The sequence below is a fragment of the Megascapheus bottae genome, chromosome 1 (assembly GCF_031878675.1).
Source record: "Megascapheus bottae isolate mThoBot1 chromosome 1, mThoBot2.hap1, whole genome shotgun sequence".
NCBI lineage: Eukaryota > Metazoa > Chordata > Mammalia > Rodentia > Geomyidae > Megascapheus > Megascapheus bottae.
Window position 1 is genome coordinate 34357676 of NC_143509.1, and position 15026 is coordinate 34372701.

General features: G+C 34.7%; 1 protein-coding gene across 1 annotated transcript in view; it reads left to right on the forward strand.

The window, feature by feature from the left end:
* The first annotated feature begins 5219 nt into the window (after positions 1–5219).
* Naaladl2 (N-acetylated alpha-linked acidic dipeptidase like 2) overlaps positions 5220–15026 on the forward strand; it is an 855862-nt gene continuing 846055 nt past the window's right edge. The window contains exon 1 of the mRNA XM_090342362.1: positions 5220–5767. Within this exon, the coding sequence (XP_090198488.1) occupies positions 5677–5767 (91 nt within the window). The 5' untranslated portion in view covers positions 5220–5676. The remainder of the gene's footprint in view (positions 5768–15026) is intronic.

Consider the following 15026-nt stretch of genomic DNA (forward strand, 5'->3'; position numbering starts at 1 on the left):
TGTGCTTTCTTACAGCTGTGAAGTTCAGTCTCCCAGAAAAGGTGTACAGGCTTCAAGGACTTAAGGAAGAAGAGTTCAGGCGAGGAGAAGGAGAAGGAGTAGAGGATGAGGAAGGGGAGGAGGAAGAGGAGGAGGCGGAGGAGAGGAGGAGGAAAATAATAAAAGGGCCTGAGTAAAAGGACTACTGGGGATACCAGTGGAGAAGGAGGGACGGATGGAAGGATGTTGGAAGGTGAAAGGATTAAAGGATTTTTAGAAGTACATATATGAAGACATTATAATGAAAGTTATTAACCTCAGACCAAGTATGCCTGAGAGAAGAGAACATGTTGGCAATGGGTTAACTTTATCAAAAATAAACTGTATGTGTGCATCTATGAAACTGTCCTAATAGAACCCTCTCATATTATTAATGCATGATAGTTCAAAAGCAATTTTTTTCATATATTTTTATTGTAATTAATAGAAGGGCTACATTATAATCACCAGATAGAAGGTGCATTACTTCGCATACATTGATACCCTTTCTCATGTCTTGGTCACCATTTTCCTCCCCCCACACCCACCCTTCATCTTGTTTTACACCCTTCCCTATCCAATTTCAAATAACCTCTCAATCATATATACAATGTATCAGATAACAAGATGAAAAACTGTAACAATATGATATAACCAAGGAACAGCAAAAAGAGATGAGAGATAACAGTACATTAAGGACAACAATCACTCATTATATGGCTTTTGTTTCTATATCCTGGAGGTCCTTTCATTTAGTGTCATACTATATGGCCTTATGTATCTAGGTTTTGTTCTATTGTTCTCTGCTAGGAGAGCTCAAAGTTTCTACTGATCATGACAAATGAGGGAAACCATTGATCCTATGCTCCTCTGAGTCTGGCTTACTTCACTAAATATGATTTTTTTCTAAGTCTTTCCATATCCTTACAAATGGGGCAATGTCATTCTTTCTGACAGCAGCATAGAATTACATTGTGTATACATACCACATCTTGTTGATCCACTCATCAACTGAGGGACATCTGGGTTGGTTCCACATCTTTGCTATGGTAAATAGTGCTGCAATGAACATCGCTGTGCTAGTGGATTTAGTATGTCCTTGTTACTGGACATTTGGGTAAATGCCAAGCAGTGGAATTGTGGGGTCATAGGGGATTTCTATGTTTAGTCTTTTGAGAAACTGCCATACTGCTTTCCATAGTGGTTGAACGAGTTTGCTCTCCTACCAACAGTGTAGTAGTGATCCCTCATGGCCAAATCTCCTCCAGCATCTGTTGTTATTAGATTTCTTGATCCTGGCCATTCTAACTAGAGTGAGGTGGAATCTTAGAGTTGCAAAAGCATTTTTTTTTTAAATAGGAAATCCTTTCCTGTTTTGGGTGAATCAAGGAAATTAGGGATTTATGTTAAGGATATGTTGAGAAATCATACTGAAATCGTGTTGAACATTTAAATATTAACCAATTCATTTTTGAAACATTTGTTCAACTGCTTTGGAGATGAGAGAAGACTGGGATAGTTTGAATGACTGGAGTTGTCAGAGCCATGCTTGTCTTCCTCTCCAATGCAAGAGGCACCATTAGAGCTTTCATTGTAAAAGAAAGCCTGGTTTGCTAATCTTGGGAACTGTAATCTGCTCAGTAGCTAAGCATTAACTTGACCTCCAGCTCACTGGAGTTTTGACAGAAATCACTACAGATTTGGATCCTGCAGTAGGAATGACATGGAAATGTGATGTTGTGAGCGTTCTAATTTTTCCTTTCCACCATCCTTCCCCATCTTTTCTATCCATGACATTCACGGTTTAAAGCTATGGTTTTATTTGAGTCTTTTGTTTTCTCGTTTTAGGCTTTTATTGAGAACACAACCCAGGTGTTCATTATTAGACAGATTTGACATTTTACACACAGACTTCTGGGTCCCATTTACATGGGATGGCCATATTCAAGCCTGGGATAGCCTGATTTATAGTAATACTCAACTTTCCTTACTTATCTTCCTAGAAATCAGAACTTAATAAGAATGATCACTTCAATATCAGCCTTCATTCAGTGTTACCCTACAACAATTGCTTTCTTCTTCGTGGATAGTTTCTTGGCAGAACTTTCAACCTGAAAGTTAATGATAGTATTTTTTATACTTTCTTTTGTGGGTTCTTTGGATTAGATAGTGTGGTCATATGTACTGTTTTCCATTTTGCCATTGAATTTGTTTACACAAATCACTCAAAAACCATACCAAGCCTGCTATTCTCTCTGAGCCTTTTGAGATTAATATCCTTTCTTGATAAACTTTATAACTATATAGTTCTCCTTTTCATGATCCAGTGAAGCTGTTCTGACTCATGACTTGTGTGTATATATGCATGTGCACATGTGTCTATGTGTGTGTATAAAATATATCTTCTTTCTCTTTCACTTATTTTGCTTTAAGACTTTTAGAAATTATTATAATTATTCTCATTTTTATATCCTTTTCTTAAGACTTTCTTTGATGAATAAATCTGGCAACTTCTTTCTTTTTTTATATTTTTATTGTAATTAATAAAAGGGTTACATGGTATTTGCCAGATAGAAGGTGCATTAATTCACATACATTGATACCCTTTCACATGTCTTGGTACCCATTACCCTCCCTCCACCCACCACCCACTCCCCGTATTGGTTTTCCCCCGGCAACTTCTTTCTTTTCACTTCCAGACTTTATATTTTTTTCCTTTTTCCTCTTCACTAATTTCTGCCTTTCCTTCTCTAAACCCCACTTATTCACCTTTATTTAAATTCATTTTTACAATACGCAATGAGGGCAAAATATGTGCTCAGACTGTGCTGGATAATGGGGATGAGGAGAAAGTACTTAGGCATAATTAAAATATACCAAGATAAGAATATGATATGAATAAAGAATTATTATTATTTTATAATTATTTATAATTTTTACCAGACTTAGAGTTTGAACTCTGAACCTGGGCACTGTTCCTGAGCTCCTTTTGCTCAAGGGTACCATTGTACCACTTTAGCCACTTTCTGATTTTACTGTGATGGACTGGAGATAAGAGTGTCATGGACTTTTCTGCTTGGACTGGATTCGAATTGTGATCCTCAGATCTTATTCTCTTGAGCAAATGGTACAGCAGGCATGAGCCACTGCTGCCCAGCTAACCCTTAGCCTTATTAAGGATACAGACATGGGCCTTAATCCAGACAGGGATCCAGAAAAAGTCTTGTATAAAGTTAGGCAAAAGGGAGGGGAGTAAGTTTCTAAGGCATGTATAAACTCTTTCTGATTATACTCGAAATTTCTTTTCTGAAAGTAATTTTGAAGCATATACAAATAAAGCATGTATAAATGGAAAAGAGAATGAAAAAGCATGTGTGACTGGTTGTTTATGAATATCTCAACTGGTTCTAGTATAAGTGAATATATATTTATGTTCCTTACTGTGCAGCTAGAAAAATTTTGTGATTTCTGGTATTTATGTTTTTATGTTTTTTTTTTCCCTTGGCTCAAGAATACAACTTCTGTATTCTATTGTCATTATAACTTACAGCATGGAATAATTCACAATTCTGCTAGTAGACAATGAGTACTTTATTTATAGTTGGTGATTAATTTTAAGTGCCTGGGCAAGTATGTAGATACATTTTCAAGTTTTTCATAAGGAGTGAGAATTGACAAGCATATTACACCTCTTATTGGAAAATCACAATGTGATGTTATAGTGGTTTATTGGCAGCCATTTTTTTCAGGTATTTTTGGTAAAGTATGTTGCATGGCATTGATGTTCAAGTAGGCCATTGTACCAAGTAAAGCAGAGTTCTATTCTTGAAATGATGACAAGCTACAGTATACATCAGAAATTCCTGTGATTGTAATGTGAAATGATTATTGATAATATGGGCTCCCAATTCACAGATGAGAAAACTGAAAATCAGAGAGGCTGTAAATGAAAAGGAAAAGTCTGTATTGCAAATTTCTTTTTCTTTTGTGAACCTCCCTTTGTAACTCAGGCTGGCTTTGTGTTGCTTTGTAGCTCCAGGCTGGCCTGGATTAGGCGATATTCTTGCTTCAGTCTTCAAATGCTACGATTAGAAGCATGAACTGGTACATGATAAACATTTGATAATATTGCATTTGTTCTACTTTCAGACACTTTTGATAATAGTTGTTCTAGCCATTTGCCAATTCTGTTGTTTACATAAATTTTTGCTGTCAGTTTTCCTGTTAACCAGCATATATTATATACAGACTATTTGGATACTTAAAAAAAGAAAAAGGAAAAATTTTGAGCTATGATATATAGATATGTGTTTTGAGGGATATATATATATGTCTGTATGCATAAGTGTATATACATTTCTATAAATTTTTGTGTATATGAATGTATATATAATCACATAGACAAACACATATGCACATGGAATATATGCATATATGTGAGTATGTTTGTGTGTAATTTTGTTTTCTTTTCCATTTGCACAACCAAAGCCAAGAGTTAAGAAATAATAGAGGGAGAAAGAGGAGATTGTTTTAATTGCTGGTATCTACGGGGTCACAAAACGTATATCTGTCACCATAATTTTGTGAGTTCCTTTTTAAGTCTCCTAAATATTGCTATTTAAAGATATATGTTTAGCTTATAATTCATCTTGCTAGACAATGTTTTGTCTCAGAAACAATTTGACCAAGCAAATATTTATCAGTTTCTTATTATAAAAATGAAAATATCAGTATTCTCAGCTTTCAAATAAAACCTTTATGACCTTCAAGATTGGACATTTTTTCAGTTAAGCAGGATGTGATTACCTGCTGGTATTTCAAATAACTGAAGACAGAGGCAAGAGGAACATGAGCCTTACACAACATAAGAAGGGTGAGAGGGGAGGGGAGAGAAAAAATGGGGAGTAGAAGAGAATGTCTCTTAGTTAACATCTAGTATGACTAACAATAGAAACTTTTTGCCACAGTGCTCCATTCCTGCAGTTTCATTTCCTTACTTAAAAAAAATAAAGCAAAGAAAAGGAAGAGGAAGAAAGAGGAAGAAGAACATCACAGTTTTATGTTCACTGTCTATTATTCAAAATATTTGGCACAGTCATTCATTATTGCTTTTGGTGTCCCTGTTAATTTTTGGCAATATATATATATATATATATATATATATATATTAGCTTAAAAAATGGAATCTCAAGGGCATTCTAGCCCCTATTTAGAGTTTCTTCTCTTATTAGCTTCAAGTAGTTTGGACAAAGAAGTTTTACTTCAACATGTCAGTTTATGAGTACAATGTATCTTTTATAGTCACAGAGAAATAAAAAAATGAATTAAAAAATAGTAAAAAGAACCCTGGCTCTGAGCCATGACAGGTTGTTAACATGGAATTTGTTTCGTGGAAACATGGAAATAGTGCTTCTGGACTGAAATAAAAAACACAGAATTAAAAGCTAATATCAAAAGTGAAACAAAGCCATGTGGTAGAGGCACACATTAAGAACAGGACACTGGATCCAAGGATGTGATCTCACTTCATAGTAAAACAGGTCCTGCAGCCCAGGTAACTCAGGAAGCAGAATGGTAATTATTCACAGAAGAGAGCGGGCAGTGTACTGTTACAATACTACAGTAGAAAGTCAGAAGGTCACAAAGCTTGTGGTGTAAATGACACAACCGGACACTGCTGGGCTTTCTTTACAAAGAAATAATAAAATGGGAGAGAATGAAGCCAGTTCACCTAACACATCTTTACAAGGTAAGTGCAAACAGCCTCTCAAACGTTCACAATCAGAAATATCAGAAATTTAAGCGGAGAGGGAGAGGGAGAGAGGAGAGAGAGCGAGAGGGAGAGGGAGGGAGAGGGAGAGAGGAGAGAGGAGAGAGAGGGAGAGAGGAGAGAGAGGGAGAGGGAGAGAGGAGAGAGGAGAGAGGAGAGAGGGAGAAAGAGAGAGAGAGAGAGAGAGAGAGAGAGAGAGAGAGAGAGAGAGAGAGAGAGAGAGAGAGAGAGAGAGAGAGAGAGAGAGAGAGAGCGCATTTTTGCGTGGGTACATGCATTTACATGCATGACATGCATGTGCGTGCTGCTATTTTTAGGTGTTCTCTAAGGGGTTGGAAAGAGGTTCTAACTGTGGATCTAAACAAATCAACTTGCCTTTTAAAGAAATAATAACCCAACCAACAGAATTGCAAGTGTGGAAGAAAGTAGAATTAAACCTTTTTACCTCCAATCAATACTGGGGGAGATGGTACAATCAACTCTCAGTAGATTTCTCCTGTTGGATGTTTTCCATCATTGCTTGAATATTGACTTTTCTAACTCTGGGTATGGAATTTATATGTGCAAAAAAGTGTTTCTATTTCTGAGCTGTACGAGCTAATTATGCCTGTAGTTAGTATCACTACACCATGGGCTAGAGAACTTCTCAGTTGAAGTAGAGTGTTTTGTTTTACAGATCTCACTTTAGCAGGTACCTTTGTCCTTTGAAGGGATTGGTTTGTTGACATTGGCCTCCCTTTCCATCCACAGTTCAGCTTGTTTTTGAGAAAAAAATACAAAGTTCCCCGTTCATGAGTGACAGCATTTCTTTCTTAAAGAAAGAAAAGCAGAAAATGAGACAATGTTTCTCTATGGCCATGATTTCTAAAAGTCAGCACTATTGTAAATTATTTATTTTCTTTATTAATAAAAATTGTGAGCAAAACATATTTTAAATGTACTTGATAAAAAGAAAAAATATATGCTGATAATTATGATTCTTTTTTGTTGTGTTCTCCTGAAATACAATGTGCTACAAAGAAAATCTGTCAATGATCCAGTTTGCCATTTAGTTCAAATAGTCAAAAATGCAAGTTCACTTTAAAAACCTGACATGTGTGAATAACAACCAAGTAATTACAGACATATGTGGTCCCTAAAATTTTCATCCTCTTGATATTTTTAATTCTTTACATAACACCTGTTTAAGGATCTTATTTTATTCTTGCCGGTTTCTTAAATATTTTTGAGACATGCTATAAAATAGTTTTTAAGCTCATTTAATAATTTATGAAAGAAAAATCATAAAAGTGGTGACACTGATCAAGATACATTGTGTTCATAAACTACTTCGTTAAATGGCCTTGTGTATATAAATATATGTATATATGTGTATATATGTGCACAGTATCCACATATGTGTAGATATACTCAAAGTTCATCCATGTAAAAAAGGAAATCAACAATAAAACCCACAAAATACAGTACTCATTTATCATAGTTCTATGAGAATAAATTATCTGTGTTTTATAAACCACATGATAGTATGCTCAATCATAATATATCTTAATTTCTCTAGATTGTTAGAGCTGCTCACATGCCAGTGGCTATCATATGAATGGTATGTGATTGCTAATATTGTGACTAGCATGTCTGAGGCTGTGTTTATATATTACATGTCTGAAATAAATTGAAATGAACTGAAGTATTATATAGATCTATTTCCTTTTTACTTGCCATTCTTACAGGGAATTTCTTAAATGTGCATTGATGTTTTTGTTTTTTTTCAGTTTTTGGAGCACTTATATGTATATTACATTTCTGGCAATATGCTGTACTAGGTAAAGAGAGCTCTCTCATTCCCCTAACTATGCCTATGTATAAATATGCAGTTATATCAAGAATTATTGGCACATATCAGAAAGGCATGTACAGATTTAATTTAAAACAATTTCTATAGTCAATATTTTAATGTCATAGTTTAACTTATAAAACCACATTCCTAAAGTGAATGTTTTGTGGTAACAGGAAAATGGTCAGGTCAATTCTATCACAGATATTTTTCTTTATGAAGTTTGAAAACCCTTTTCAATAAGGGGTATGTTTGCTCTTCTGATCAGATCTGAGTTGACATACATCATTGGTAAGACCACAAATAGTCTAGAGGTGTATTCTTACAGTATTGAACTACTTCCATTCCAGATGAATTTACATGAAGATTCTTAAGAAACCCAAATCAAATGAAAGTTGATGTTCAATAGTTGATTTTAAATTATGTTTCTCATATGTTTCTTTAAAAGGAATTAAATGTAATGAGCATAATCTGCAGATGTATTTCTATGTGTGAATGTAAGATACTTTTATATGTTTTATTACTAAATTATAAAACAAATCAAATGTACTGGACCCTTCCTTTATTGCTGGACTGTTTGCATAATATTCTGTCTTATATCTGAAACTCATCACAAAACAATGTCAATTCAAAAGTCTTGTAATCTTTAGTTTTGCCAGTGACTTACCAGTACTTTATCTGAAAATAGATTTAAAAATTATTTGAAAACTTTATTATTATTATAAATTCTGTTTTCAAGTATATATTGTCTTGTCAAAATTACATCAAGGCATATATTATGTTTTGTATGTTAAATATAAGCTTGACTGTCAAGTCATTTGGCAATGAGGATGTTGTATTATGGTTTGACTTTCATAAAAATTATCACTGTACTATCATCAGATGCTTTGAATAATGATTTTCTAATGCTACTCATAGAGGTTATTTAGGCTCATGCTAGTTAGAATTTGTAGTATGTTGAGAGTGATTGTGTACTCCCAAATTCATTTGTTGAAAATTTGCTTTTTACTTGAATAGCCCTAGAGTTTCTAGGGAGAGATTTTGCTTATGAGTGGTCAGCCTTCTTTAAATGGGCTCATAAAAAGGATACCGAGAGTTGGGTTATTCTCTTTTGCCCATCTGATTTCTCCCTTGTGAAGACACAGCAGCTTTGAGATCTACTTCTTTCTCTAGTGAGAGTGAAGTTTAACCAAGATTATTTTCATCTTCATGTGAATAAATCTCAATAATCTTTTCAGATGTCAAAAGCAAGCTTTTGCTGGGCAATGGTAACCCACTCTTATAAACCTAGCTACTCCAGAGGTTGTAACTTGAGGACTTTGGTTCTAAGTCAGCTTGGGCAAAAAAGTCCATGAAACTCTTGTCTCCAGCTAACTACCAAAAAGTCAGAAACACAACTGTGGCTCATTGGTAGGGGGCTAGACTTGTGTACAAACACACAGGGACCACACCTAGGCCCTCAAATAAACAAACAAATAAGAAAAAGAAAAAAGCCAAATTCTCTGTTTAGTGTAAAAGTAACCTCATAGAGAATTTAAAATATTATACATGAAGGTTCATAATAGTCTTACCAATTATAAAATAAATCCTGGAATATATGATAGAATGTAAATAATGCTTCCTAGTCTTTGAAAATTTGAATCAAAGTATAAATAATATGGCATAAGCAATAGGGACAAGTGCCATCTATACATTGTTGTTTGCTGGGGAGAGGAAGAATTGTTTCTTTGTATGACATGCAGACAGACTCCTGGTTGCACTGTCAGTAAAGGACAGGAGAGAAGTCTGAGTGGCCTGAGTGAATGGAAGGGTAGGCATTCTGTCCTTCACAGAAAACTAGCTTCCTAGAACATGTTTTTCTTAGGCCACAGTTGAGGACATAAAGGATCGTTATCTCTTTTCTGCCAAGATGATAAGCATTTGCTATTTTTCTTGGTATCTTAGTAACAGAGAAGAATGTTCTTAGAATTGTAAAAGAGGGAATTAATCTATTACTAGACAGCAATTGAAACTTTCCTACCTCAAGAACTCAGAAACAATCTCTATGAACGTTATGGTTTTCTTTCTCTCCTTTCATCCTTGGTCAAAAATGTCCCAGGCTACACATTTTTTTGGTAAATGACAGAATATGCTAATTTACCTGATACTTATAGAATAACTCTTATTTCTGAATGTCCTTGTAAGGGGAGATTTGCTTGAGTCAGCAGGGTTTGTCATCTTTGTCTATTTTTTTTATCATGTATATCCACTAGTTCCCTAGGCAGACAACAGTTGTGTGGGTGTTTTACACCATGGTCCATAAAGGCTTTTTTCTTTTTTATACTTTATTGCTCTGTTCTTTTTATTGCTGTTGTTGGCTGTAGGGTTTGAACTCAGTGCTTGGATGCTGTCCTTGAGTTCTTCTGCTTAAGGCTAGCACAGTTTTTCTGGTATTTAATTGGATATAAGAATCTCATGGACTTTCCTGCCTGGGTTGGCTTTGAACCGTGATGCCCAGGTCTCAGCCACCTGAGTAGCTAGGATTATGGATAAGTGACCAGAGTCCAGCTAGTCTTCTCAGTTCTTTTGCTCCAGGAAACCCTGCTGTAAAAACAATGAAAGTTGAGGGTCCATTACGAAAATATTTTAAGAACTGCAAAATTAGCTAGACCCTGTGTAAGAGTACTATTCCAGCTATAGATGAAAATAAAAACATGAGAAAAAGTCTTTTCACCAACCTACTGAAGAAGAATGGAGTGGTCAGAGAAAGGAAAAAATATGGTAGAATATTAACACATTCTAACTAGGAAAGGCTTAGAGAGTCTAGAGTCCATGTTTTACTTTACAGTACAGCAAACACATCAATGAAGTTAAGAAAATGTCCCTTGGTTTCACAGAAGCAGTTGCCTGAATGTAGGCCTCCACACAGAGCAGGTAATTTCATGGGAGAATATGGCAAACGTTTTTGAAGCATTTGCTTTCTGTTTTCGTTAAGGGAAAAACAGGTGTAAAACATGCTTTCTATACTGCATCTTTTAGTTTGTGTGTTTGTGACCTATAAAGCATTAGCTAATATTCAATTAGGCTATTGTAAGACTAAGGAGGCTTCAGTTTTTCTCTTGACTGCATTAAAAAAATTATATGAGCTTTATCAAAACATTTAGTTAACTTTAATGATATCCAGAAGACAGGCATCAATTGAAAGTCTGCTGAGTATCTCTCCTGATAACTTTTAGGGTATATGATTGTGCTATTTGGCTAGCAGGAGAGAATAAAAAATCTAGGCAGGAAGGTGTCTTCCTGTCTGTGTTTCTGAGTTGACTTCTGAGGAGAGCAATACTACAGAAAGACTCTAACCTGTTATACTGGTTTGAGGTACATGTTTATCTTCCATGGTGGGAAAAATATCTCTGTATTCATCATTGCAAACCATGCTTGTGAGTGCTGTGAAATATTTCAAAGAGGACCTACCAATTTCTCTGCTTTCCCAGTGTCTAGAACATTAGCAGCATTTTTTTAAATTAACAGTGTCAACAGCTCTGAATTCATGCCTCTTCTCTTCTACTGCTCCTTAGTGTTAGATTTTGAACACTAGAGACCTGAAGCACTTTTTTAAAGAAACTTCCAAAAGCTTTGCTGGAGATAGATAGAGGTCACCCCTGCACAAAATCCAGTGTGTCTGGAATGAATAAAATTGCTGAGCATACCAAAGAATGAAGTCCCAAGTAAGTAGGACCTAAGCAGATGAATTATACAATGGTGCACTAGTCGTTGGCTTTTTTTCAGGTGCAGGGAAAACAGATCAGGAGATGAAATTGGAAGTGAAAGATGAGAAACAACTAATGAACGCAAAATAATTGAGCTAAGATGTGCTTTTTTATTACTTTGTCTTTTCAATGGAAATATGCTTTCTACTTTATTAGAAACAGAATAGCAAGTAGTGTATTAAACAGAGGATGAGATAAAGCTGTACTAGCATGTTACTTAGTTAAAATTTGCTGCTGGGGGAAAGCCAATTCTCAATCACTTTGAAATATACAATTTGTTCTTAGACTTTCACATATTCTGAAAGGCATGCTTTAATCCCCTTTGATTTAAATACTGGTTTATTGCACTGAAAGTGTTTCAAAGGAAAGTATTTAAAGTTTCAGTTAAAAATTACTATAAAATTATGAAGCAAAGATGAAGCATACCTAAAAAATGCTGTGATCATTTAAACATTGCTATTAATAATGCAATTAAAATATTTCTATGTATTTAAAAGATTGGATCTGTCTTTGAATCATATTCTCTTTCCTTATAGGAATGAATAAAGGCTTCAGTAATCATGATTATATATATATATAAACACTATATAATTATTATATTGTATGCTATTCATTGTATTTGGGGATAAAAGTTATACAGAATTAAATAATGAAGTACATTAGTAAGGCAATTTTTTTCTTTAATCACCGTTTATTTGGAGAGGATTATTAACCAAGCATGTACTTATTATTAGAAAGTATCACACTTGATACATAAGTGAGCAAAAAATAGGCAGCTGACAGCTTTGCAAAGAAAATGTCATTCGGATAAAAACACATTAATGGACACTGAGTTTCATTTGATCCCTTGAGTTTCTAATCTCTCCTCAGGAAAGTATGTGCAAACAGCTGGATTTGACAGGGTTGTTTTGTTGTTCTGCTGATAGGAACATCTACCCTCTCTAACAGCTGAACACTTCAGAAGGTGCTTTTCATAAGTGCTTTTAGTAATTTAGACTGAAAAGCAATCTACTGCTCCTTTTTAAACCTCTGGTCAGTGGAATGCAGGTTGGATACTGTATTCTTAAAATGAGCATGACTTTGACAAATACAAAATCCTTTCTACTGAAAAATCCAAAAGATAAATGCTTTGAAAAAAAATCAACTACCAAATTTAATGTGATGTATAATGAACAGGCCAATGTTTTTGCATGTGAGCCTATTAAACTTGACTGTAGACTTTGCTGGAGAATTGGGACCCAGCTGAATGATTGACTTGGAAGAATGATTTCATCCCCAGTTCTATTGTTGCTCTGTAATAACCTTGTTTTCTCTAAATGACTTTATTTGAGAATAGAACATGAGAAGCAGGGAGAGCAAAAGTTCATTCCATTTATTTTCCTCTTTCTTCATGGACTTCTAATGAAATCATAGACAGGCATCATGTTCCATTAAGTTATTGGTAAGTCTTGAACAATTCTTCATCACATCACGCAGCTCCATTTCTGACATGCAAAAATCCAGTCTTCAAAAAAAGTGGAACGTACTTCCTTTACTGCCAATTTTTACTATTTTTAAAGCTACATACAGATTGATAAGAAATTATAGATTCATCAAACAATCATTGCATAGAGAGAATATGATTTTAATTGAATTTGACAGCATGATAAATTCAAGGAGTAGCCCAAAGGAAGAAATTTTTCCTTACCAGAAGCACTTCACAGGGAAAGTCTACAAATAATAGATAGGTAGATAGATAGATATGTATATCTGCAGATTGTATGTTGCATTTTCTTCTGTCATTGGAAACAAAACAAAGAGGATTTTTCAAAATAATTTTATATTACAATAAGATACAAATAAATGAAACAGCAAAAATATGGCTAAAATTACAATGACAGTAAAAATTTATGTTAAAAATATCTTGTATGGTTGATGTTCTTAATTTACATGTTATTTCTCTTCTCTTTTTTTTTTTTTTTTTGCCCTTATGGTCAATCTCATGTGGTTACTGTCTCTGACTTTGTTACCTGGTATATTGTATATACGTTTATTTGAAATACAAAAGGGAAGGGTGGGAAAACTAGATGATTGGGAGGGAGTCAAGGGAGGGAAAGGGGGATAAAAACATGATAAGGGGAATCAACATATTAGAAGTAATGTACCTACTACATAATGAATGGAACTGTAAACTCTCTAGACATTATCCAAACAATAAAAAAATAGTCATGTCAAAGCTGGGCACAGTGGCTCATGTCTAATTCAAGCTACTCAGGAGGCAGAGATCTGAAGATTGTGGTTCAAAGTCAGCTGGGGAACTGAAGTCTTAAAGATTCTTATCTTCCATTAATCACTAGAAAACCAGAAGTGGCACTGTGGCTCAAGGGTAGGGCAGTAAGTACCCTTGAGCTGAAGAGTTCAGGGACAACTCCTAGGCCCAGGGATAGGGCGGCATCCTGAGAGCTCAGGAACAGCTCTCAGTCCCAGAGTTCAAGTCCCATGACTGACAAAGTCTTTTTTTCATATATTTTTTATTATAATTAATAGAAGGGTTACATTATATTCACCAGATAGAAAGTGTATTACTTTACATACATTGATACCCTTTCTCATGTCTTGGTCCCCATTTCCCTCCCCCCATATTTTTCCCCCTTCCCTATCTGACTTCAAATAACCAAATATGCATTTATACAATATATCAGATAACAAGGTGAAATACTGCAACAATATGAGATAACCAAAGGACAGCAAAAGAGATGAGAGATAACATAGTACATTAAGGACAACAATCACATGTTATATGGCTTTTGTTTCTATATCCTGGAGGTCCTTTCATTTAGCATCACATATTCCTAAACTTCCTTAGCACTCAAGATAAACTAAGAAACTGGTTTCAAGACTAATGCCAGTGTAGAAATGTGCCAGTTATTGAGGAAATACTTAGATTTATTTCTTAGCTATGGTGCTAAAATTATGCATATGTGACACAAGTCTAATTTTAAAAGTTTAGTAGACATCATTGAGAAGTGAAGTTCAGAGAGCAATAGAAAAGAGAGAAATGATGTTATTTAATTGAGCTCAAAATCTTTAAATGGGTGATTTTCTGTTGTGCTCATGTGGCCATTGTATTATCCAACTTACCAAAATATATATGTAGAAAAATAATAAAGCATAAAATAAGAAGGAAATAAGAAGGAAAAATAAAAATACATAATATATATGTTATAAGTAGCATACGTAATATATAGATAATGTAAAGTGAGAGCTAGTGATTTACATCATTAATCCTACCTACTCAAGAAGCTGAAATCTAAAGAATTATGATCTAAAGTTAGCATAGACAGAGAGATTATCATGAAAATATGCAGCAAAAAGCAGGGTTGTTAGCATGGATCGTGTGTTATAGTGCCCACTGAGCAAATAAAATAAACTAAATAAGCAGAGAAACTGCATACCCTACTAATACTCAGTATCAAAAAGGAAGGAGAGAAGAAGGAGGGAAGGAGGGAGGAAGGAAAGAAGGCTTGGGCTGGCTCTGTTGCTCTGTAGCATACCATTTACCTAGCAAGTAGGCAGTTTGATACTCAGAAATTGATGACTGAAAAAATATTCTTTTCTCTCCTTTTTTTTATTGTAATTAGTAAAAGCGTTACATGATATTTGCCAGATAGAAGGTGCATTA